The 25,039-nt window shown below is 39.2% G+C and overlaps 2 protein-coding genes across 3 annotated transcripts in view; one reads left to right on the top strand and one right to left on the bottom strand.

Annotated features, from left to right (window-relative positions):
* NDUFAF2 (NADH:ubiquinone oxidoreductase complex assembly factor 2) overlaps positions 1–21,388 on the top strand; it is a 61,108-nt gene extending 39,720 nt beyond the window's left edge. Inside the window, exons 2-4 of the mRNA XM_048051656.2 lie at positions 5–94; positions 7,279–7,319; positions 20,064–21,388. Of these exons, the coding sequence (XP_047907613.1) occupies positions 5–94; positions 7,279–7,319; positions 20,064–20,321 (389 nt within the window). The 3' untranslated portion in view covers positions 20,322–21,388. The remainder of the gene's footprint in view (positions 1–4; positions 95–7,278; positions 7,320–20,063) is intronic.
* SMIM15 (small integral membrane protein 15) lies at positions 21,190–23,669 on the bottom strand. 2 transcript variants are annotated; one of them, XM_066987626.1, is made up of 2 exons: positions 23,391–23,669; positions 21,190–23,103 (listed from the first exon to the last, which is right to left on the bottom strand). In XM_066987626.1, the coding sequence occupies exon 2, from the start codon at positions 23,076–23,078 to the stop codon at positions 22,854–22,856; it is 225 nt and encodes a 74-aa protein (XP_066843727.1). In that variant the 5' UTR covers positions 23,079–23,103; positions 23,391–23,669; the 3' UTR covers positions 21,190–22,853. The 2 variants fall into 2 exon arrangements, with proteins under 2 accessions (XP_066843727.1, XP_047907614.1); XM_048051657.2 differs by having other exon boundaries at positions 23,292–23,452.
* Positions 23,670–25,039: the final 1,370 nt, after the last annotated feature.

Raw genomic sequence — 25,039 nt, forward strand, 5'->3', positions numbered from 1 at the left:
ATAGGGCAGATTATACCAGAGAGAAGATTTGTAGAAGCAATAAATCGGCAACCTTATCAGTATGAGATGGGTGACTTTCCAACAGAATGGGAAGGTAAATCTTGAAAATTTTGGTTTTATTTCAATATAACTTTGCCATTGAATTTAGGTTCTGTATTTTTAATGAAATGCCTGACTATATGAATAGGTTGTCTCTTATCTTTCCTTTTGGGTAATGCAGACTTTTGTTTAACTGCTCAGTTATTACAAATTCTTATCATAACCCCTTTACAAATAGGATAAATGTTTAGGAAATCGGTACTTAATAAAAATGTAAATAAAGCCTGTGTAATCATGACTCTCTCCTGTTAAATGTGAACATACTTGTGCCCGAGGGGGGATCAGATAGAATAACCACAACTAAACGTATTAAACTTCTTAATTATGCCTTCACTGCAGTGGTAATTTGTATATCAGTTGAATTATTGGTGGCACAGTGATGTTTGTTGTTGCTTTTGTTTTCAGAATCGTATCTGTTTTTCTGCACTCTGGTTTCTTATACTCCTCTTTGCACAATCTATGAGAATTGGAGAGCCTGTAAATAATTAAGCATTTTTCCACCAGTAGTGGTGGAAATTTCTAGGTCCCAAAGTTTCAGACAAATTCAGGGAGGCTGGGGAAATTCCTCAAAATTAACTGAGCAGCCCCTGGAGAAAGAGAGAAAGGAGAGAGGGAATGTGAGTTGGTCCTTGAGGCTATAGGAGCTTGAGCCAAGAATGGGGTCAACTGAGCCAAATGGACTCTATAAGGTAAGCAAGGATCCTCTGAAACATGGGAGTTCCACAAAAAAAGCTAGCCTATGGGCTTTTTTTGTTGAATGCCATCTAAATTGTATAAACAGTTTTGTGGAAATTTAAAATAAATTTTAAAAGCCAAAACTAACTTCTGCTGTGTTTGTAGAGGCTCTTCAGAGAATTATCTTGTCTTTGCTACATATTGAGATATGAACTAGTGATGTGGGATGCTCTGAAGTTTCGTTCATCGCTACTTCTTTTCTGCTTCCTGTAAAATGCAAAATTTTCTTAGTAAGAAATGGGAAAGAATGAAAAGAGTAGAGGGTTCTCGTAATGCTGTAGAATACAGTCAACTGAGTGGGAAAAGTTTAACACAAGGTTTTAAGACGTACCTCGCTGAAAGGCTCATTACAATTCTCTCCCTGTGTTTTTTCCTCTAAGAGGAAAGGAGAAATCTGATGTTTCCCAGGTGCAGAAGACCTGTGCTGAACTTTCACTCTGTTATCTTGTGTCCAGGCACTTGAAAAATTCCCAGTGCATTCTTCCTTTGGGTGTTCACTTGATGACTTGTGCTGTTGTGGACACTGATCATTCCAGCAAATAGTCTGAGGCTTTGCAGGAGGATTTCTAAAACAGTTGCTGTTTATCTCTGTAGTAGAAGATTAATATAAGATTAGAAGGCTGTATAATACTTCCTATTATTGTTTTTTCCTTATTGTTGGATTTTGGGGGAGGATTTTTAGTATTCTAAATCCTCTCTGCTGGGCACATGCTTTATACCTCCAGGGGTCTTCTCTCCAAATACTGCATATGCACTCCGACATTTGCAGCCTCTCTGCTTCAGTTTTGTCTGGCTCATCAATAGCATTTTCCTTTCCTAGCCTTCTCATTCTTTCCAGTTAAAGGACTGTACTAAAGTCTCCGCTCCTTTTTTCTAGAGAGCTGCAGAGCGCTTCTTTCACCTGAGCTGCCTTTGTGCTACCAGGGCTCAGCTTTTTCACTTCTGACTAATCCTTAGTGACTATCTGATGTAAAGCCACTTACCCGGGCGGCCTTTCCCCCCCCTTTCTTTACATCACAGTGTGATGTAACCTAAATGAATAAAAGTACTATCCCTGGAAATATTTAAGGGCAGGAGCTGCCTGAGGAAAACCTGCATGAAATTAGGGGCAAAGGGATTGCTTACAGAGTGGGAGCAGGCTGCAGTGAAATTTGGAGGGGATCTAAGATAAATCTCATTGTATTTCTAAGACATACAGCCGGTACTGCTGGTAAACTAAGGGGCTAATTTTGGTACTGTGTTTATCAAGTTATAAACACGAAATAGGGTAAGTGAGACCAAGTAGGAAGCTATAAAGCAAGACAGTAAAGCAATCATCCAGATTACAGGCTCAATGTGTGCAAGCTGCTTCTCAGACTTGGGAGAGGATGTTTGTGTGTTATTCCTGGGAGTTTACCAAATACAGGGCTGAGGGATCGCTCCCGAAGGGTTTGACTGGAATTTTCTCCTGAAGATACTAATTTTAAGTGCATAACGGGATTAAATTTCTTAAGTTATCAGACCTGTGAAATTTACAAGATGCTTGAATGTCCATTAAGGCTTTTGTAGAACTGAAACATGCTCAGTGATATAAAGATAATCCCTTGTGTTCTCCTTAGTGTTAACTATTTGTGTGCAGCATATAAAGTCAGTTTTTGTTTCAAAAATCCAAAAATGTTTCCTTTTATATTATAGTTTTGAATTTAGAAAGGAATTCCGGCACACAATACAAATAGTACATATTTTTGTTTAGATGAGGCCTCTTATATTTTAGTACAAGGTGAGAGTGCATACTTTTCTTTTCCCTAGGCAGCCAACATATAACCTTTCTGTGACATTAGTTCTGAATGTTCACCTACTGTAGAACATGTAAGTTACCTCCTCAGGACGTGTCAATAATGCTTCTGAGAGGAAATCAGTAATTTTACATATTTACAGAGATTCATGAGATTTCATGCGTCTTGCAGCATTTTATTGCTCGTCTACTCCTAGTCCTCTTTTTTTTTTTTTTTCCCCCCCGGTAACATTTAGTGATTAATGGGAGTCTTAATTTGCATGCTCACTTTTACGCTTATTACAGTGTGTTATATGCCAGTAGGAGTTTTAAAGTTCAATGAAAATCTCATGCATACCAATGAGAATGCAAATGAGCACTGATGAAAGAATGTTAGGGTCGCAAGGTAGGAAACATCTAACTATCTTGCTTAATTAACTTAAAAATTTCTTTTAGACAGAAGTCGCCTTACAATGTGTACAGAATGTAGGAAATGCTATCCAGATAACATTAGAAGCAGCAATGTAATTAGTTTGAAAATAGAGGCAATCAATTCATTTTGCTAAAGCATTGTAGGGGCTAGGGGTCAGGGAAGCATGTTTTGGTTGCAGTCAGTACGTACATGCAACCTTCATTGCTTCACCTTGTTTAAAGCATCATGGCTGACAATGCAAGAGAACATTTTGTTCTGTTGATGTAGAGGATGAGAGTGTTCATGTGGAAATACCTTCCATCTGTAAGTGTCACTGGACATTAATTAAGTGTGCATGCATATGTGTGTTCAAATAACATGTAATAAAGCACACACCTGCCTTGTTTCCATCAACAAATAGGTATAAATCTGTTTACTAGTTTAAACCTCTGTTGACCAGAAGTGTAATGGAGAGCATAAAGAAAGCCGGGAAAGCTACATACTGACTATCCACCTCTAAATTATATATCCTGGCAGTATTTTTAAAAGAGAGAGTGAAGTGTGTTAATTTCAAGTTATCGTTCTGTTGGATTTTGTTAAGACTGGTGCTAGATTAGTAAGGTATCACCGATGATACAGTTTTTAAACATACATTCTTTTTTTGTTACCATGAATTTCTTATGCCTAAGTTACAAAGGGTTGGTGTCCAGTATTTTGCAACTCTATGTTGGATGCTGAAAATATTATTGATACTATAGAAAAATTGGAAGGCTTTTTTAAACTTTTATTTGAAGTAGAACCACCAGAAAACTGTTGGGGATTAACTATATTAAAATCCCCCAGATCTTCTCCCTAAAGACTGATGAAGAGTAGTCAGGTAAGTGCTTTTTAGAAAAAAAAAATAATTAATTCAATTATAAATTGAAATAGAAAAGATTGATAAAACTATTTGAAACTTAAACAGAATATACTGAAATACACCCAATTCAGATGATGTTTTTCTTGCCTTTTCTTGCCTTTAATCTTGTAATGTATCCTGAGCTGTGCTTTGTGTAAAATATTTCTGAATTGGATTTTCACAGAGGGAATATTATATATTAAAGCTAACTAACTTCATCTTATGGCTATAAAGAGATTTTAGTGATTTTTGTTACCATATTTCTCCCTCAGCTCCCCAGCAGTGGAGGAATTTTTCATTAAATGGTGATTTTCTAATGCAGCTCATTAGAGATGCTAAAATGAGTTTACCTATAGGAAAATGGTCGCTCATCTTTGAGTTTTATTTTTAAGTTTTATTTAGAATTGAGGTGAAAAAGGTTTGTAATCCTGATGTTTGTTAAAAAGAAGGAAGGTTGATAGCACCTATATAGTGTGTAGTTAAATGTTTATTATAGCTGGGAAGAAAAATAGCATGGTAACTATATAAATTTTTTGTGTATTTAAATAAATACAGGATAATTATGGGTATGGTTGATGAGAAATATACCTAAGCTGAGGATTGTTTTGTTGCTTTTGAGCATGGGTTCTAATTGAGATGTATTAATGAACGAAAACAAGTTGCATAATGCTCCTTCTTCAGAGGTTTTATTCACAGAACTTGTTACAGTATATTACTCTTCACTGTTCTGTTTGTGGCTTGTTAAACTCAGGCAGATAATTAAAAGATAATATCATTTAATAGAAGCATTCCATTCATCTGAAAATCATTAATGAAACAACCAACTAAAAGTCTCATCCACCAGTAAAACAAAATCTATTGTAGTGACTATATATCAGCAAGATTTTCTAACTGCAGCTTAATTTTTGTAGGATTGCAAATTTTAAGAATCACTAGTTGTAATCTAGTTGTTAAAATGCAGCTATGAATATACTGGCATTGTAAGAAAATACTGGCAGTTTGAACAACATTAAGCAGTTTTTAGATGCTGAGAGCTGTGGAATTGAAACCAGTAGTATTATAACAAATTACCTCCATACAACTGAGAAATGACACGTGAATGAAGGAGGATGATACTTTGTTGAAAGTAATCCCTTAAATTTAGAAGGCTTAATAATTCATTTTTCACCAGACATTTTGAACTACTACTTTTCCAATTTTCTCCAACTGTGCATCTTTTATTGGTTAGTCTCCGGTAGACATACTTCACTATACTTGATATTTCTAGCACTTTCTTGCTTTTCTGTATGTGGTTAGAACTGTTGCTAAGTATGAGCAAAGATGACTTCTGGCAGGAGGAAAGGCTTGTGTGCTACGATTTTCTCTAATAACATTGTTGATCCTTTTACAAAGAGTGTCTGCAAGGCTGTCAGCTGAGAAACGTCAGTCTCCATCACGCCAATTTAGGCTCTGGTCTTGCCAGATTTTATATTTGGAAATTCTAATAAAATTGAAATGCTTGAAAGTGCTACAGATACATACAATTTTTTTTCTAACTCTGTAGAATTTAATGAAGTCGTATGGTTGCATTTGTATTATCATAATGGGCTTTTTTTTGCTTTTCAGTAACATAAAACTTCTGCAGAAAGGCTGATGTTGACTGTTCAGTAATCACTTACTTCCCCACATTGGCATATTTGGGTCTAATCTTTGTTAGTATCAAAAGACTACTGAGAAGAGCTGTCACGTAGTGGTGTTTGTAAGATGTTTCTGAAAATGTCATCTGATAGACAAGAAACAAAAGTAAGACCTTGTTTCATATCATTAAAGATATTTCATTGTTAACCTTTAATTAAGGCTGTTGGCCTTGCCACTTTTTCTAAGCTATGTAATGGCATTTTGCCTCCTTTAATTCCATTCTGATATTAATTGGAAGCTATTTCTCCTAAAACCAGTTTCATAATGTTGCTGAAGCAGAATAGCATTAGACTTTTATCGTATGGGTAATTACACTTTCAGTAGCTGGGTGAAATAATGACTCCATGCAGCTCGTAGTGTTTTGGACTTGCTGCCTGACCCATTCCCAGTTCCCCCCAGCACCTGGCATAAATGGCATTGGAAAATTAAAATTTGAAATAGTTCCTTCTTAAAGCATTTCTGAAACTTCAAAGGCAGTGTCAAGTCAGACCGGGAATTTGATTGTGGGATAACAAAATGTCATTTTTGCTCTAATTTTGAAGCACAGTAACAAGCATCTAAATCTTAATTATTCAAACCTACAAAAGAACATTTTGCTATTTCTCTGCACTTGGAACTGGCATTCCTTATGTTTGTCCTTCTGCTCATTAGTAGCCACTTGCATTCTCCTACTCATTCATCTGAAAAATACAAGCAGAAAAAAACAAGTGTCTACAAAATATGCAAACTGGCACTTAGCAATTCTGTGGATTTTAACTATTGTGAGAAAATGCTACAGCAGTGGTACTTTTAAAGAGATGGATATTGACTTGGTCACAGTCAGGGAATGTGTTTCTCTGATAACATCTGTAATAGAGTTGGGGCTCTCTATAATAACTCATTGACCGAATGAAGCAAGATTGGACACGGTGCTGCTTTTCCATCTGTAGCGGATCCCCTTGGATTGCTGCATCTGATCAGCTCCACACTGACTTTAAGTTTGTGGTGGGAGTGGGCATACATCTATTGACTTTGGTTCATGATGGAAAACCAAAATCACAGGACAACCAGCATTGACACTGCTTCAATTCCTCCGCTGTCCTTTCCAGCATGAATTTACAGAGATGGAGGGGGTGTGCCTTCCTTCCCTGTGTTACAGTACCTCCTCCTTGATGCAGCATGTAATCCTGTGCATCCATCTGACGTGATGCAACCAGGGCTCATGCAGGTTTCGGTCTGTATCTTGCATCCTTGTAAAGGAACTCCAGGCAGCACTAATGTCAATAAGAGGTTTTCAGGCTTTAACAATGCCTGGGGCATATACAGGAATCCTTTTTCTCCTGAGTGGTCTAAAGCTTTTCATACTTTTTAGTAGTCATCTTGTCATCTTCTCAGGGTGAAGCTCTGCTTTGTATAGCAAGCTCAACAAAAGGCTGGGCCTTGAGCCCTGCTTAAGCCCTGTTTCGGCAGTCTGGGTGGTATGTGAACTGTGCTTAAGCTCTCATAATAGGAGTGCCTTTTTTCCCTTCTGTGAAGACTGAGAGTATTGACATGGGAAATAACATCCTGGAACTTTATACTTTGGGAAATTATATTATGGCTTGCTAGGTTGTGGCAAGTTTTTGTATAAATATTTACTTTCTGTTACAAAGTCATTATCATTTTGAGTTGTAATACTGGCTGTGGTCTTCAATATAATCAATTGGATTTTTATTTCCTTTGCAGCTTGGATAAGAAAAAAAAGAAAGGATCCACCAACCATTGAAGTAAGAGATGAATTGTCTTTATGTTTTCAATTGTTGTAATTAAACTACGATAATACATTTAAAGTGAGTTTACCTGTACAGTGATTTGTCACTTTATGGAGAGAATTTAGTGCATTGCTTGCCTAATTTGTGAAATTTAGATGTCTATCTCTTAGGACAAAAAAGAAAAAGAAATGGGAATAAATACTTCAATGTCTTTAGTTGTTTCTCTTATCTGTGTGAAATAAGAGTCTTTAAGATAATCATGGTCACACAAGAATTTCTTTAATCAGGTGAATTCTCAAATTACTGCTGTGAATTTTTAAAACAGGTCCTCTACGTATTAATAGTTTTGTTTTTTTTCAAGGTAGTTGACATGAAACTGTGGGTTTCAAATTCAGTTGCCAGTGTATTCATCAGTACAAGAAAATAAAATGTATTAACATTTTACAGTGCTAACAAGATGAGGAAGTAACAGCAATGACTTCTTCCATAAGTGGTTTCTAGTGGAACAACACAGTGAAATATCCCACCATCTTTCACGCTGATGAGTTTGTAAAGAGTGGAATGAGTTTAACTGTTGATCTGTGTACGCACACACATGCACTCCTTACCCTTGACTTGCTTTACAAGTTAAGTGCCAGCTAGAGTGATTGAGTAGATGAAGCATGGGTTACTATAGAAGACTGAAACTGACACCCAGAGGGGCAGGTTCTTGGCTTGCATCAGTAGAAATAAACTGCATTGAATGCAGTGAAGCTACGCTGGCATGCTCTGGCCAAGGGCTTGGCCACGTAGGTCTTCTAAAGCGCACTGGTTGTGAAAAGTTGTCCTGCCTACCTGTATGTTAGTACGAACTTGGAAAGCTTGTCCATTGATGTTTACAAGCCATAGCTCACAGAAGTGAGCCTCCCACACAACTTCAAGCTTTTCAACATTTATCTCTGCCTCTTTTTCCCATTTGCCACTGAGGTTTTAGAGACAATAAGGGTTATAATACACTCATGAATGGAAGAAAATTAAGTAAAATTTCTCCTCAGAGCTTTTTAGGACCTGAAACAAACGAACACACTTTGTATTAACCTTCAGAGAAGTAGTGTTTTGTTGTTTAAACTTAACTTTTTTTCCTCCTGCCTTCTAATCCTAGTTATCTGTGCAGAAGGGATACTTCAGTAGGTGTTCTGTCTAAGCTTGGGGCTGACCTCCTTGTAATTAGTTGTGGCTCATGCTAATGGTATACATATAACTTTTATTGTTGAACATATCACCTCATGTGATACTTGAAGACATGGGGTGTTGCATGTCTTCTGTTCTGTCACTTTCAAAAGCCAGACTGCCCTAATTAGGCTAATATGAACCTGGCACAGAGAACATGGACAGCCCTGGTTTTAGAATTGGGGCAATAAAGCTCCTTCTGGCACTGGAGCTGTTCATTCTGTATCCAAAGGGAGTCTCTGCTGATGAGAGCACTGTGGATCAATGGTGTTCTGAATATTTTAGCTTCCAGAAAAAGCAGTTTATGGAGGATTAGACATTATTGTGAATAGTGGTGCATTCAGAGTAACAGGACTGCTTATACCTTCAGTTTCATAAGGTAATAGATCCGAAAAATTATTTAGCAGCTAGGTACTTTACCTGCAGGGCACTGCATTGACCTTATCAGAGCAGAAGTGATATACCAGGAATTTGAAAGGTAGTTACGTTTTCTTTGGAGTAATCTCTAAAGTGCTTTTTTTTCTCTCCTGTGTAAGAAAAGCTAGTTCAAATATACGCATATTAAAAATTCTTGTTAATTTGAAAATATTATAGTCACATTTTAAATGTGATATGCAGCTTGATTTTTTTCTGTAATATTATGGGGGTGATGAGCATGTTCTATTTTTTTTCTGATTTGAAACCTATATATCACGATATAATAATACTGGTGAAGCACATACTTACAAACATTACTGTTTGGCCCACATATGTAGGGCTGAATGGCTTTAGTGTTTTAGGTACATAAACTTTACTGGCTGCTATTCTGTGTTATATTCCCATTTTGACAGTAATGCTGATACGGTAAACTGCTGTTTGACAGCTAGGGAACCAGGGAATATTTCTGACCGTGTTTCTTGTTGAAACCCTGTATAACAAATCTCCTTGTTCTTTCATATATTTCTCACGGGGCTAGACTATTTCTGAAAAGGAATGCAAAGCCCACAAATCTTGTATTTTGTGCCTTAATGACATTTTATTGTCAACATCATATTGTAACACCACAAAACAGCATTACAGTTCCTGAAACATAAGTTTCTGCAATTGTGCCAATATTCCTACCTTTGGAGTCTGTATTAACACTTTTATGATTATTTTCCATTTTTTTCCACTGTCCATTGTGCATCTTTTTTTTAATATCAAATTTGACATGTGTTAAGCTTTATTAAAATTTCTGTTCCTTTTCTTTATTCTGTTTGTCTACCATCCCCCTTTAGTGTGTTTTTTGTTTGTTTCTTTGTTTTTGTATTTGTTAGGCTTATCTTTTATTTACCCCCAGCTCCCCACATCTAACCTTCACGGAGTTGTAGAGAGCAGTAAGGTCTCCCCTTCACCTCCTCTTCCCCAGACTAAACAACCCCAGTGCCCTCAGCCGCTCCCCATAGGACTTGTGTTCCAGGCCCTTCACCAGCTTCATGGCCCTTCTCTGGACACGCTCCAGGGCCTCGATGTCCTTCTTGTAGCGAGGGGCCCAAAGCTGAACACAGGACTCGAGGTGCGGCCTCACCAGAGCAGAGTACAGGGGGACGATCACCTCCCTGGTCCTGCTGGCTGCACTGTTCCTGATACAAGCCAGGATGCTGTTGTCCTTCTTGGCCACCAGGGCACACTGCTGGCTCATGTTCAGGCGAGCATCAATCAGCACCCCCAGATCCTTTTCCCCTGCAGAGCTTTCCAGCCACTCTGCCCCAAGCCTGTAGCGCTGCATGGGGTTGTTGTGGCCAAAGTGCAGGACCCAGCACTTAGCCACGTTGAACCTCATCCCCTTGGCCTCTGCCCATAGACCCATCCTGTCCAGGTCCCTCTGCAGAGCCTACCCTCCAGCAGATTGACACTTCCCCCCACCTTGGTGTTGTTTGCAAACTTACTGAAGTGAGAATGAATGTGAGTTGTCCTTACTTACACTGGTCAACACAGTGACCTTATGACAGCAGCTAAGGCTATTAGACACTGTTCTTAAGGCTTGGTAATGTTTTGTAATCAGGCCATTCTTTCTTCCAGAAATACCTAACATCTTTTTTGTCATTATAAAACATGAATTTTCATATAGAAGAAATGGCTTCACATCTTCTCTTTAGATTGTAATTTTCCTTATGGAAGAATACTGCAGTGACTTCACCAGACAACTTGTTCAGTGTTGAGTGTACCACATGCATACAGTTTCTTTCTTTCATATCCCCAATTGCAATTCCCCCACTATTTTTGGAGGACAGTCTTTTGGAGCAGGACTTTCGTGCTCTGGGCTAATCATAACCCAAGAATACTGCTTATTGCCTTGGTTATTTCTAATCTGACCACCAATAGAAGCCACAGCAGGCTTCTGGGACACTGGAAGCAGTTGCTTGCCTTTTGATATTATTACAGATTGAAATATGCCAAATCTCATTCTCAGTTATGATGAGGGTGAAAACTTCTCAAGTGAATGCATATCAGGTTGTTTCTTATCTTATGTTTAAGCTTACCCTGTTCCTATGGTGATTAGGGTGTCCATTTTGATAGAAAACTTTGCATCACATCTGTACCCTGTGTAAGCATGTGTGTGCATACACATATATACACATACTGCTTTATAATATGTGAGAATCTGAGCTTGTATATGCATATTTTTGCATAGTTATATCATTCTGTCACCTGTCCCTTTACATATATTGTGTATGATCATAATATGGTTGTCTGAAAATAAATTGTCTTTACATTTGTTCCTGTGCAGCTCTAAATCATATTTTAAACAATTTAACAAGTGATGAATAATTGGAGTATCACATTTCCTTACTGTCTGTATAGGAAAATAGACAGATGTAGCCTTTTGGGGGAAAACAGGAAATCTTTCTTGCCTAGAGAAGTTTTTAAATAAATGAAAATATTTAAAGACTACAAATACTAAAATATTTTTAATCAAATCCTATTTTGTGGAAGCAGATTTGATAATTTATCCCTTTATATTGACTTCTGTTTACCTGCAAAGCATTCATGTCTGAAATTATTACTAAAAGTTGTCTTCAGATATAGCACTTGTTTTATAGGAGTGATGTTTCATCAAAGGAAATTATTTATTATAATTATAAGGAGCAGCTGAGGTCACTGGGCCTGAGGTCACTGGGCCTGTTCAGCCTGGAGAAGAGGAGGCTGAGGGGGGACCTCACCGCAGTCTACACCTTCCTTGCGGGGGGCAGTGGAGAGGCAGGTGACCTATTCTCCATGAACACCAGTGATGGGACCTGCAGGAACGGTGTTAAGCTGAGGCAGGGGAAGTTTAGGCTGGACATCAGGAAGAGGTTCTTCACCGAGGGGGTGGTCGCACGCTGGAACAGGCTCCCCAGTGAAGCAGTCACTGCACCAAGCCTGTCTGAATTTAAGAAGCGATTGGACTGTGCACTGAGTCACATGGTCTAAAATTTTGGGTAGACCTGTGTGGTGCCAGGAGTTGGACCTGATGATCCTTAATGGGTCCCTTCCAACTCAGGATATTCTATGATTCTACGATTCTATTTCTTTAAGAGGCTACTCTCATTCTTCAAGCTACAGTTAACTTCTCTTTCAGTATGACTCATCAAAGCCACTAGGTTGGAAGGTAAACATAAATATGCTGTCTAACATAGACTCCTAGCTCTCATTTTTCCTCCTGGCTGTGGATTTCAGTTCTTATTTAAAACATGGCATCTTCATATTTTGGATTTTTCACATTTCAGTTCTAAAGGAAAGAGAAGTTGCTTTCAGAGGGAAGGGGGGAAATCCTTCTCCTGAGGACTCCCTTTTGGTCTCATGTTGGTATTCCATCACCAAACCAAATTTAAAAGATGTTAAATAGTGTAGCACCTTTAGGAGTGGTGTGGATATGTCATGTTCTTTTTACACACCTTCATGAATTCCAAGCAAAGTTCTGCTGACAAGAACTTCTTGAGACTTCAGTGGTAAAGCAACTTTGCATGGCATTCACGAGCTTTGCTGCATTCTACATCTCCTGTATTCATTCTGGGCCATTTATGCAAAATTTTAGCTTCTGTTGGTGCAGCTCCTAACTGAGATAGTTGCTGGATGCATAAGATACCTCTAAGCTTGGGTATGATCAATGATATTTAGCACATAGCCAGGTTTCCCCCCACATAGATAGTGGGAGTCGTATCATCAAAATTGGTTTAGATATCTTGTATCTAAGACATGTTGAGTTTTCAGCTTCTAAACTGGAGATAAAGAATTAAGAGAGATTTTTAAGGGTGAAGCAAACCTTAAAAATATTAGGCATTTAGTGAGGTTTTTTAATCTTTTCTGTGCATAACTTCCATTTGGTTTCTTTAATATTTCTGATTTCAGTGTGCACTGGAGTTGTAGAGGCTTTTAGAGAATCCTGATGTCTGCAACACAAAGTACCTGAATGTATTGAGAAATTTAAGCCTTGTTTTTTGCCCGCAACAGACCTTGCAGCTACACACTACTTCTGACAATGTCCTGAGGTTCAAAAGCATCAGAGTAGCTTGGCATTGTTTATGACCTCATTGGTAGAACGGAGATAGAAATAAGGTTACAGGCAATCTTGGGGTGCCAGAGAATGTATGAACTAAAACCACATAAAAGGTTCTCATGGCAGTTCCTAGAGAAATTGTTATGGGCAGGAATGTGGTTCGTTTCTGAACCTGCCAGTATGATAGCCTGCAATTGCCAGATGCCTACCTATAGTAAAACTACTCTGTGAACACACATCTTTATACTTGAAGACACTGCACTGTAACCTAGGTGCTGCTTTCTTTGGTGTCCATACAGGGCTGCATAGCTAGAGGTATGCCCAGTTGAAATCAAAACCTCACTGTTGCTTTGTATGCAGGTAATATATGGTAATATTGGTATATATGTGGTAATATGCATGCATATATGGTAATATTTCACGGGAGGTAAGATAAAATTGCCTGTTTTTTTAACTAGTGCCAAGAGCTTGGAAATAGTTTGAAATAAGAAGTACCATAGTGAAGGAGTGCTCTTCTCATGCATTATATACTTGTTACACAGTAATAAAACTCTGTAGCTTCTGAATTGCGTAGTTTTATAATGGATGAAATGTTGAGAGGGAGAGAAGGGAGGAAAAATGTACTTCAGTGACTTGTAATAAGCACCAGGTTTCAATGGTTGTCCCTCCCTGTCCATCCCCCAGCCCCAGTAATTGCACTGAAATTGCGTTCTGTTTGGTTGCCACAGCGCATACCCGCTTTTCCCATTTGTTTGATCATAAGAATTATTTATTTGAGAGATGGTATGCTGTAAACTAGTTTCAATCATGGAGATTCATTTATACAGAATTCACCTTCCTTTAACCAGAATGGGGCACAGTTTAGAAAAAATCATTGTTTGACACTGTTTGGATTGCACATTATAGTTTGCTTTTATCTTCTTTCAGATGCTTCAGTTGAGAAGTTTCAAAATAAGAGCTCTGACATTGTACATTCTTACTCAGAGAATAGGCTTTAGCAAATGAGTATTTTATTCCTGAAGCCACAAGAAAGCTGTGGAATATGATTTATAGTTCTGGGAAATGCTGTTAAAAAAGCAAAGGGATAAACAGCTCTTCTGAGCAAAATACTTTCCACCATTATTGTCAGGGATCACAACCATGATTGAAAATTTGGGACGTATTCAAATGATTTGACTTGCACTAAATAGTATTTTACGTAGTAAATTGTGCACGATCCCAGACAGGATTATTACTTAGTGTGAAAGGGCATTTTACTTGACAATATAGAGCTGAGCTACAAAGCCTAAATTAAAGCGAGTGTTCAGAGAAGTTGCTGGGGGTGGGATTTGAAGAAGACATTATCTTTTACAGTTTTTCCTCTTATTCATTTTAACTTTGATTTCAAGTTCAAAACATAGGTGCTTGTCAACATCCGCAGAAGATTATTGAGGTCCCCATACTTCCCACTTGCCCATGTTGCAGATCCCAAAGCTGTATGGGAGAGAGCTGCTGCCACTCTGCTGCTCCTGTCAGTGTGTGTGGGAGTGCATGGAGCATTGATTGGCTCTGTCTTGTAATTCACTGTCAGCACAGCTGAATGGGGGTGGAGGGAAAAGTAACGTGTACCAGGAAGAGGGCTGGTACAGATTGCATCATGCATGAAGTAAAGGGAAAGCAAGCACCAAACTGGGACTGACTCACAGTTATAGTTCTTGTCTGCTCTGTAGGCAGAAAGGCTGTGTGCTGCTGCCCTTTATTCCTGGCAGACTGCACTGGTGCCAGGCTAGTTTGTGATTTTTGCTGGTTTTACATAGTTTCAGCTGTGGTCTTGAACATCTCTGTGGTTCTGTACAGAAATCTTTGCTGTATTGCAAAAATAAGTCAGAAGCAAACCCCTTCTGACTCCAGGTGTTTTCAACACACTTTACATTCCAGGATCTGTGCCTTTCTTCTTTCTTTTCCCTCTCATTACAACATTCTTGCCAAATGTGTGTACCACACTGTAGTGCCCTAGAAACTCCTTCAGCCCATGCCAGTTATTCTGTAGCTCAGGAAGAACAATTCAGTAATTCAGTAATAGCTACCATTGCTTCTGCGTAGGTTTGATTTACACAAAAATTGCTGTGAGTTAGCATTAGTATTTAACAGATTTAACTTGGTAGTAAATACGGCACTGCGTTTAAATACTGGGCTATTATTAAAGCATCTACTTGTAACTAATATATTGGTTTAACACACACTGTTTGTGGAGTGCTTTAAACCTTCATTGCAAGTTTTGTGCTGTTACTGATTAAAACCAAAGAGCTTGCGCACTTCTCATTTGCAGCATCAGGAGCACTGTTTTCACAAGGCACAAACAGCATTCAGCTTAAGTAAACTTTAACAGATAAACCTAAGGAATTACCTTTCCTTTACAGAATAGTGGGAGTGAAAGTTTGTCTTGCCAAAAAGCATGCAGTGCCATTACAGGTCTGTTTCTGCATCTGCATATGTTCAAGGGGTTGCTGCTGGTTGTAAGTAAAAGTAAGTGTTTTGAAACAGCAGCTATGCTCGTTCAGTAATTCGTTTGAGTAGTTTATCTGATTTACATTCAAAGGTAAAAAAAACTGTTGTACAAAACCTAGACAATGAAAGATGCCATAAATTGTCATGTATCCTACCAAGATAATTCTGGTCGGTTTAGTTTTGAGTTATGTAGGGAGCATCCTTCTTAAAAAATAAGATCTATTGTACAGAACTCAATCTGTATTTTAATGTTGCAACTAGTCAGATATTTGAAGAAACAAAACAAAACTAAATAAAGCAAATCTTGGATTGATTTGACTAATACCAATTGTTGATTGACCAGAGATATTTAGAATATCTTAGAATTAGTAACCAGCTGGCTCAGTGTTTCATTTAAATTAGTATTTTAAAAAAGCCAGATAAGTCTTTCTTTCTAGTTTAAACTGCTCTTCTGTTTTTTCCATGCACTGACACAGCCCTTCATTTACCACATCATTTGTTATTCCCGGCCTGGTGCTGCTGAGCTCATGCTCAGATGCTGAGTTAACAAGACCTGTCCTGGGTCAGAACATGCAGTGCTTCCCAGTGACAAGGTCATCTCTTGCCTCCTAGTCTTGAAATATGGTATAACATTCCATTATTTTGTCTTGCCTATTTAACGTGTGGAACTGGAAAAGGGAGTTTAGTGAACCAGTTTGGCAATACTACAGAAGCAGATGATTTGACATGACATCTAGCACTTTGCTGGACATTTGTTTATTTTGTCAGTAAAGAAAACAGTCTGACATTTTAAATTGTCTCACAATCAACTTTTTGAATATTGTTTCAAAACAGATTTTTCTCTCTGTCTTTTTAAAAATTTGAGTTTAAAAAGGATTTCTGCTAACTTATATATATTCATTCTTAAGAGTTCAAAGTTCAAGTTCACTCGTGATTAAACAAAGTGTTCAAGCTAGACACTAAAATGCATGCATTCTATGAATATGCAGTGTCTGTACAGCTCAAAGAACATTAATCTGTCCAGATGTTTCTCAGTTCTGGCACCAAATACTAGTGAGCTGATACTGTTCAAATCAGTTGAAATCATAAGTATGTCAGAGTATGTAATTAAAATAACTTAGGAAGTTGGAACAGTTTTTAAGGCAACATTAGGAAGCTATTTTTTATTTTAGTCAATATACAAACCCATCTGAAATGGAATCTTTGGTCAAAAATAATAATACATTAAGCCCTTGTATTTATGGGCTTCGGTGTAGTGTCTTTAGAAAATTGTCTGAATAGAACAAAAACAGGTAACAGTGTTAAAATAACCTTTAAACAAAATTCCTTTGGATATTGTTACATTGTACTGTATGTCTAGCTACCTTTATCCTTAGAGCTAGTTGCTCATAAGTCTGGATTGTCCTTTGCCTTCAGGAGATTGAAAATGCTTCATAAGAGGCAAGTGGTATTATAACCTGTGGATGGCTTGAAGGTGTAGAGGGAAATGGGAAGGAAGGAAGAGGAAGGGGCGAAGGGGTTCCTCAGATTGAAGGGTTCAGGAGTGCTGCAGGATAAAAAGGGTGAAGTGAAGGCATTTGCCTGTGGAGAAGATGAGCAGGAAGTACTCTTCAAGGACTAGTCACTTCTGAGCAAGACCCCAGCTGTGGGAATAAGCAAGTATAGAGAAACCTATTTTGCGTTTATGGTATTTTCCTACCAGGAGGAACTAATTTATTCTGTAAGTCTGCTTGTTTATTCAGAAAGGGTAAAGCAGCAACATTGTGAGATCCTTGAGGAGTGAAAGAACAGTCCATTCCAAACCTTCAACACAAAAAGCAGGTCCTCTATCTGCAGACTTACAGCCACTGAAAGTCCTTTGACCGGGGACAGACCTCTGAATTTTTCTCCCTTCCGTAGAGTATAGACATAGTTTCCAAATAACAGAGAATGCTTGGCAATACATCTCTGTGCAAGTTAAGTGAGAGCTCTAAACAAAAATACAGCTTGCAAAAGTTAGCAAGAAAAGCAGAAATTACTGAAAAATCCCTCATCAGCTCACTCAGAGGCAGCAGCTGGAACGGGCACACCAAGGGGGTCACATGCCAGCAGCATGAAATACAGTGTGGCCCCTTTTGTAGCGATGCACTTGGGAGTCAGCCAGATGTCCTGGACTGCGCTCACTCCATGAGCAGGTCATCTTTTGCTCTTTGTTGGTTATCGCATTCAGATTTGGAACTACTGGGACTCCTTGGATTTATCTATCTATTTATTTATTTATTTAAATGTCTGTAGTGGCAGGGAAACTTCAGTCTCTTAATTGTTTGAAACTGTAGTGCCTATGGAAATTGAGCCAACGGTATTTAGATATACAATTTCAATGTTTAAAGAATGTGTAAGTTCTAGTGAGAATTGAGAATGAAGTAAACAAACAAAAAAAAACAAGAAGTACTTAGCGTCTATGAGATGCTTTCGCAGAACAAACCTAGTATTAAAGAACAAGATGTTTATGCTAAGAAAACCCTAGTCTGTTTGACTCAATGTCTCTAATCTGCCACAAGATTCCTGATTCACATTTTCTTTGGTTTCATCACAGGAACCCTAAATTCAGTGCACATGTTAGTAGCATGAATTTTATGCATAAACTGGATGTGCACAGTTTCTTTCAACCTGAAATTTTTGTCTTGATGTGATTATATAGATTCTGAACAAAGAACTGCATTTTTATTTTTTTGGTATATTGGCTAATGACAATCATTTCTCATGCTTCTTTTTCAAGATAAGCATGGTTATTTTACTAAATTGCAGCTATACTTTGGCTACTGAAAGCTGATAAAAGAGCTTTATCTGAGTCCAAAAACCAGATGATGATCATACATCAACATGTAAAATGGGCTTAAAGCATTCAGGATTTAGTTACAGCTGTTATTACTCGACCACATGAGATAAATTTGCTAAAGGAATCATTGGAAAAGATTCGAAGTTATTAAGTAGCTGTTCACGGTAACTGAATTAAATTCCTATTTTAATAAACCATTCTGTGCTGTTGTAGCAGATGCTATGAAGCAGTCTTCAAACATCATAAAGGTATACGTTCTAATTTCTTAGTAGTGGGGTAATACAAGCACCCCTTGAAATCAATAAGGTCATGGTCGATTTATGTGGTAAACAAGACAGAATTGAGAGATGTAATAATGAGGTTTTGCTATATTGGCTGTTGAAAATTTGGCCTTGTTACACTTGGCAATATTTTTATTTTTGTATGGGAGAATTTTCCCCACTGCCCCCTCCAGTCTGCAAAGTCATTTATATTCTGCTTGTGTATTTTCTTGCTATATAGGCATGTGAAGTGTTTTGCCTCTGTTCAGTATGTTTGTGAATTTAAGCAAAGAGGCAATTAAGGACTAAGGAAAATATGTTAATATTTGTATCTCTGTGATAAGGCTTTCTTTAAATACTGCCTTATACATATGTGTGTTCTTAAATGTTGCACATAATTGCTATGTCAACTCTTGGCAATATCACATGCATTTTAATGCTGTTCCTAAAATAACGTTGTGGTCTTCTGCACAGAAAGAAGTGTACTGGTCTAGTTTCTCCCTAGCGCTGCCATGTACTTGTAACCTGGAGAAAGCTGCTCAGTCTTTTCCTTTTCTATCACAGTTCTGAATTTGGATATTAGCAACTTTCTTGTTAAACGGTGTTGGTTACAATTAAGTTGTATTTGGGCTCAGAGTATTGTAAAAATTCATTATCGCTTTGCTGCTGCTGCTTCTACTACTCTTCACTATCTGCCCTAACAAAAGCATAGGCAAGTTTTGTTTGAAGAATTTACACCCTTAATCATCCTTACAAATCTGATAGCTAGAGTTAACATTCAGCCAGCCTAAGCATTGGTGCACGCAGTGTCCTTACCACAATGCGCAGTTGGCCTTTGCTGGATCTCTGGGACAGGGTTCACCACAGCCAGTTTTATGTGGTTTTTTTTTGTTTTTTGTTTGTTTTGTTTTGTTTTTCCTCTCCTGAATTACTAGTAACCACCTCAGTAATTTCAGTTCTGTTCTACCTCCTTTCAGTTATTTTATTTATCATGTATTTATTAATCTTGCATGGCTTTAGCATATGCACTAACCGAGTCAAGGTTGTCCATCTGCATTTCTCGAAACTGCACCCTGGGGCACAGATGCCTGAAGTTCAAGGCGTAGTGGGTTACAGGAGGAAACACAAGTGATAAATAGCTGTTTAGCAGTAAGTCCTACATAGAAAATAAGGTTAAAGGTAACTTGATTTTCAGTGCATTTGTGGATGACTATCTAATTATTCTCCTTTCTGATCTAATAGAATAGTGAAACTGGGACATTACAGTACAGCTTTGCTTCAACAACATAATCAGAGCATTAACATTTTAAACTAGGGCTGAAATTGCAGTTGTAGAAAAACGAGTTCACCGCATTTTATTTTACCTACAGAGCTGAACACTTGGATTATAAAATTAAGAAAAACACTTTCTTTAAAATGTTTCATTCCAACATTGTGCATTGAATTTTCATCCGTTTTATCTAATTATCTTTCTGCTGCGTTTTTAGGAGATTCTTAAGAATGAAAGTTATAGACAAGAGATGGAGCAGAAGGTCAAAGATGTGTATGAGAAGGATAAGCTTCTTCAGGCCAAGGAGTACAAGGAGGGACTTGTTGCTGAACCAGTTCGTACGCATGTTAAAGGCCATGCATCAGCTCCTTACTTCGGAAAGAGCGAGCCTTCCCAAGATCCAGCAAGCACCGCGAACACCTTTCAGCCAGGCTCCTGGATCCCACCAGGCAGCAGCAGTAGTCAACCTAAATAACCATCTGTAGTGTACGGATATTGGCAATGGATAAACACGTCAACAGACGGCATAAACAGGCGTTATGTATGGCGAGTGTGCGCTTAACTGGTATTAAAACCAAGTTCCATGTATTTTTGCAGAACAGTTCAAGTAAGTTTAGTTGTGACAAACTACTGTAAAATGCTTTAATTTAGTGAAAAAGTGATGCATTACTAAGTTCATTCTCCGCAGTTGCTGTTCTTCCATTATTCTTTAAATAATTTTAGGTGGGTTTTCTGGAAAACTTAATTTTCTTAAATAAGTTGCTTTTTTTTCTTGAAGATGGATTTATTTTTTAAATCGTTTTTGATGTAATAAACGTTTGTTAATTAGTACACTTAAATTATCTTCCCAAACATAGGCATTTAATATAGTTCTTCAGAATTCCTTTTCACTTCTATGACAGTGCCCAGCATTGCTGAATGTAGAAGCTTTCCTCTGGCAGTTAGATGGAAAAGTTGATTTAATGAACAGGAATCACTGTGACACTGCAGTAATTTTAGAGACATTCTTGCAACTTCAGTAAAGGAATCAACATATTTGAATAAAGTTTTACCTGAAGCCAGCAGTAAGCACAGGATAGTCAGTCTGAGTTAAACTGTCTAACATTATTGTAAGAGGTTTGAAGCATTTAGTAAAGCTGGTGAAAAATGGCAAAGAGATTTCGGGAGAAGGGATTGTCACTAATACCCCTCCACCCCCCAATAATTTTTCATGTCTGCTGTATGTTAAGACTTCCCTAAATTATTAGATGTGTTTGGTACTTGTTCAGATACAAAAAATGTGCACATTGTTTGCTTAGAAATCATGCTTGAGAACTTCAAGTCAAAATAAAGTCCACACAATCTTTTGAAAAAGTATCAAATTTATTTATGCAGTGCATCCTTGATCAGTTCTGTTCAATGTGTTTTAAACTATGTAGGTACTAAAGGTGGCATACACATTTGACATTTGAGACAATGGTGACTTAATCACGTACCACAAGATGTGGGTATGTCATTCTAACAATGCTTGCCTTGACCAATAAAACTAAAAGATGGTCATCAGTTTCTGGTTGCAGTTACGTACTTCACGTTCACTTGAAGTCATTTCAGTTAAACGTCCCCCTTCTTATCCTGCTACTGTCAGCCAGCCCTACGGGTCTCTTTGCTTCCTCTGACATTAAGGTTTCATTTTTAAACATATAATGAAGTACTAGTTGGTAGCAACCATGACTTTGTGTTGCCTTTTAGAAATATGCAAAGTCTGAAAATGTAATGACTTTGACAAGCTTTAAAACTAGACTAATAATCAAGATTAGGCTTTGAAAAAAATTGTTTGTTAGAAAAACATGAATTGGAATTAAGGTTAAAAATTTTTGGCATATTTACAACAGAATCCCCACTAAGACTTTTTCTACTATGCCAGCATTTTGCAACCTGGAGGGCGGCGAAGTTTCAAGGGCCACAAGAACACAATGATACCACCTGGAGTCTGAAGGTCCTAAATCAAAGGTAGTAAGTAGGAACAACCGCTGTCACCAGCATGCACATCCTACTTGTGTACTCTCCCCACAGCCACCTAGATCACGAAGACATAGAACATGAGACCATTGGGCCTTTGCTCTGACCCCATTTATGGCTACTCTCTGAGCCATAAAAAGCTTCTGAAGACAGAAATGAGTTACAGGTACACTGTTCAGGTGATAATGATGGAAAAACAAACAATGCTGTAGTGTACTTTGTAGAACATGAATAGCCTCAGACAAATGGAGGCATTAAGAACAAAAAATGAGTTTCCTAGAGAAAACAAAGACTGATGGTGGGTCGGTAGTTCTGGAAACAGGAAAAGCCAAGTTAGGTTCTTTGTGCAGCCAAGCCCCACCATCAAATAAGCTACAGCAGCCCCTACGGGCACACAGTGAATGAACTGCACGGCCATATGCCCTGAGTGTCGATGAAACACGAAATACGTTAGCAAACCAAGAAGCTTGGAAGCCAGCTTCTCTACAGCTCTGCTGCAGGTGTACCAAAGCTTGCCTTCCTGTATTCCAGTTTACCAGGAACTACAAAATACACATAAGCACAACATGAACGACCACAGAAAAGAGGTCCTGCAACACAGAAAATGGCTTGCTATACCAAGAAACCAAAGCTTATAGCATTTAATGAGTCATCCCCATAATTTGACACTTTTAAGACACTTGTTAAGTCATAGCTCAGCTATAGAAAAAAATAATAATAAATAAATGCCCCCAGTGCCACCCGACTAATTCATTTTTGAATTTAACATGCAAATTTAGAAAAGCAGCCTGCACTGGAACACAAGTAGATTAAATGGCTGTAACATGTGTCACTTGGGCAAACTTTAACACAGATCATTTCGGCAGAAAAAAATATACTGAAGGAGTTAAATTTCATACTTCAAGATGTAAGAGGATCAAGTATCAAAGGAAGGTTACAACACAAAACGTCCAACAGTGCTTCAATAAAAAAGTGGATTCTTTTCACGAGGAAGGCCTTTCCTGCCCATTTAATCCTTCTTTGCTCGCTTGGCTTTTGCAATGTTCTCCTGGCGTTTCTGCTTCTTCTTTTGCTCTCGCTCCCTGGCCTCGATCATTTTCGCGAGCTTCCACGACAGCGCCGCGCTGATTATGAACAGCGGCGTCAGGGCCAGGATGACCGTGGTGAGGAAGCCGTACGGGTCCTTGGCAGCCCACTCCACGACGTACTCGGCCCAGCCCTTCACGTCCAACATCTTCCCCGCTCCTCAAGCGGCGACGCTGCGGGAGGAGACATAAAAAAAAAAATAAGAAACAGCTTCCGAGCGCCCAGAGGAGCGCGGCCACTCCCTCACGCCGAGCCACCCCTCCCCGCTACCGCGGGCAGCGAGCGGGCCGCGCCGGCAGCCAGGCCCCGGCCGTGTCGCGGGGCGGCCTGTCGCGACGTGCCCCGCGGTAACGGACCCCACCTGCGGGCGGCGCGGTGCCTGCGGGCCCAAGCGCCGTGCCGTGAGGGCGGGACGCGCCCCGGCCGCCCCCCGCCGGCCCTCGCCCGCCGCCGCCCGTACCGGAGCGCTGCGGGGCCGCACGGCGGAAGCAGGAAGGGGGCGGTGGCCCCGCCGCGCCTGCTTACGGCGGCACCGCCCCGCCCCGTCATGGCCGCCCGGCGGCGGTTGGGGCGCTGACGGCCGGCCTCAGGCGGCGCGGGGCTGGGGCGGGCGGGACGTGCGTCTGTTTTCTGCCCGTGAGTAGCTCTGTCGCTCAAAGGGCAGAAGGCAGGCAAATGAGAGTGCATTTTGGCAACGGGGAGTTACTGACGAGAGGTGGGAGTCACCCAAAATGCTCAGTAAGTTACATGCAGTAAGTTAAAAAGACTTGAGTAAGTTAAATGCAGTCCCGTACTGTGTGGTACTTCTCGTGAAGGGCTACCTGTGAGTTCCTACCCAACACCTGTCCGCAGAGTTCAGGCTCTTGTAACATCTGAAAACTTGATCTCTGCACATGACTTAACCTAGGCATGCACATAAGCATTAGATTTCTTCGGGTATAGGTCCCTGTTTGATCTGTAGTTTGCAAATGTTAGCAAAATGTAGCTGTCCGAATTTATTGGCACTTAGATATTAGTTCTGAGGTGTTGTTCTGTATCACTGTAAGGTGTTTTTGCATGCTGCGTAGCCAAGCATGCCTAACATCATCACCTTTAAACCTACTGCAAAATTAATTTCTACTTCCCGTCTTTCCCATAATAATAATAGTCTCATCTGTCTGTTTGTGTCTCCATCTCTTCTAAGCTTTATTGATTTAAAGACAAAAGTGCCTGATTCACCACAGCAGGGACTAAACAAAAGCGGGGATTTTTTAATTTGCTTTCCCAAGGAATCATCTTATGTAATTACCTTCTCTGTGTGTTCTGCTCCCTCTCACAGCTTCTGAAGCTGTTGACCAGTTACGCTGGCAAAGCGGCAGAGACCTCCTGCATAATAATTATGTCCTGTTCAGGTTTGGGAAAGTGAGCAGCTAGCTGGAGGAGAGAGGCCCGGGCTATACACAGCCTTGCATCTGTGTTAGTCAGGAATGAAGGGAAGTTACAGGATGCCCACCCGAGGGGGGCTTAATTCAGAACAGTTCAACCTCCTTGTTTTGCTTTTGTGAGTTACATTTTCAGTTGTTACACTTCTAGTAGTCAAAGAGTGAGCAGAAATTCCAGAGTTCTCTATCAGTTAAACAAAACAGCACAACTGTTCGCTCACCATCAGAGTACTTCAACAGACCACCGTAAGCGTATGTTTATGTTCACTGTAATTTTGGCAGTTAGCTGCGACTTTGTAAATCTGGACTTTATTTGACATCTCTTTTGAGACACCTTTAACTGATCCGTCCTGTTAATTTGTATGCATGTGCCTGTGTGTAGTTTAATCCAGGCACTATTTAATTTTGTATGTCAGTCATAAGCAGAAGAGTGAGAGAATTGTAAGGGCGAGGACAGGGAGGGAAGGATACACTGGTGAAAGATCACATCATTTAGAGTGTGTTTTGAAAGTCATGGTCTGCTGCTTCATACCAAATATACCAATGTTTTACTTAGGCCTCATTCCAGATATCTAGGATAGGGAGGAACCTTACTTAGCATGGAATTAAGCTTGTCCGTAACTACATGCCAACTCAATGCCAGCAGCTACAAAACTAGCATCAAAATATCATATAGCAGGAATTTATG

The sequence above is a fragment of the Anser cygnoides genome, chromosome Z (assembly GCF_040182565.1).
Source record: "Anser cygnoides isolate HZ-2024a breed goose chromosome Z, Taihu_goose_T2T_genome, whole genome shotgun sequence".
NCBI classification, from domain to species: domain Eukaryota; kingdom Metazoa; phylum Chordata; class Aves; order Anseriformes; family Anatidae; genus Anser; species Anser cygnoides.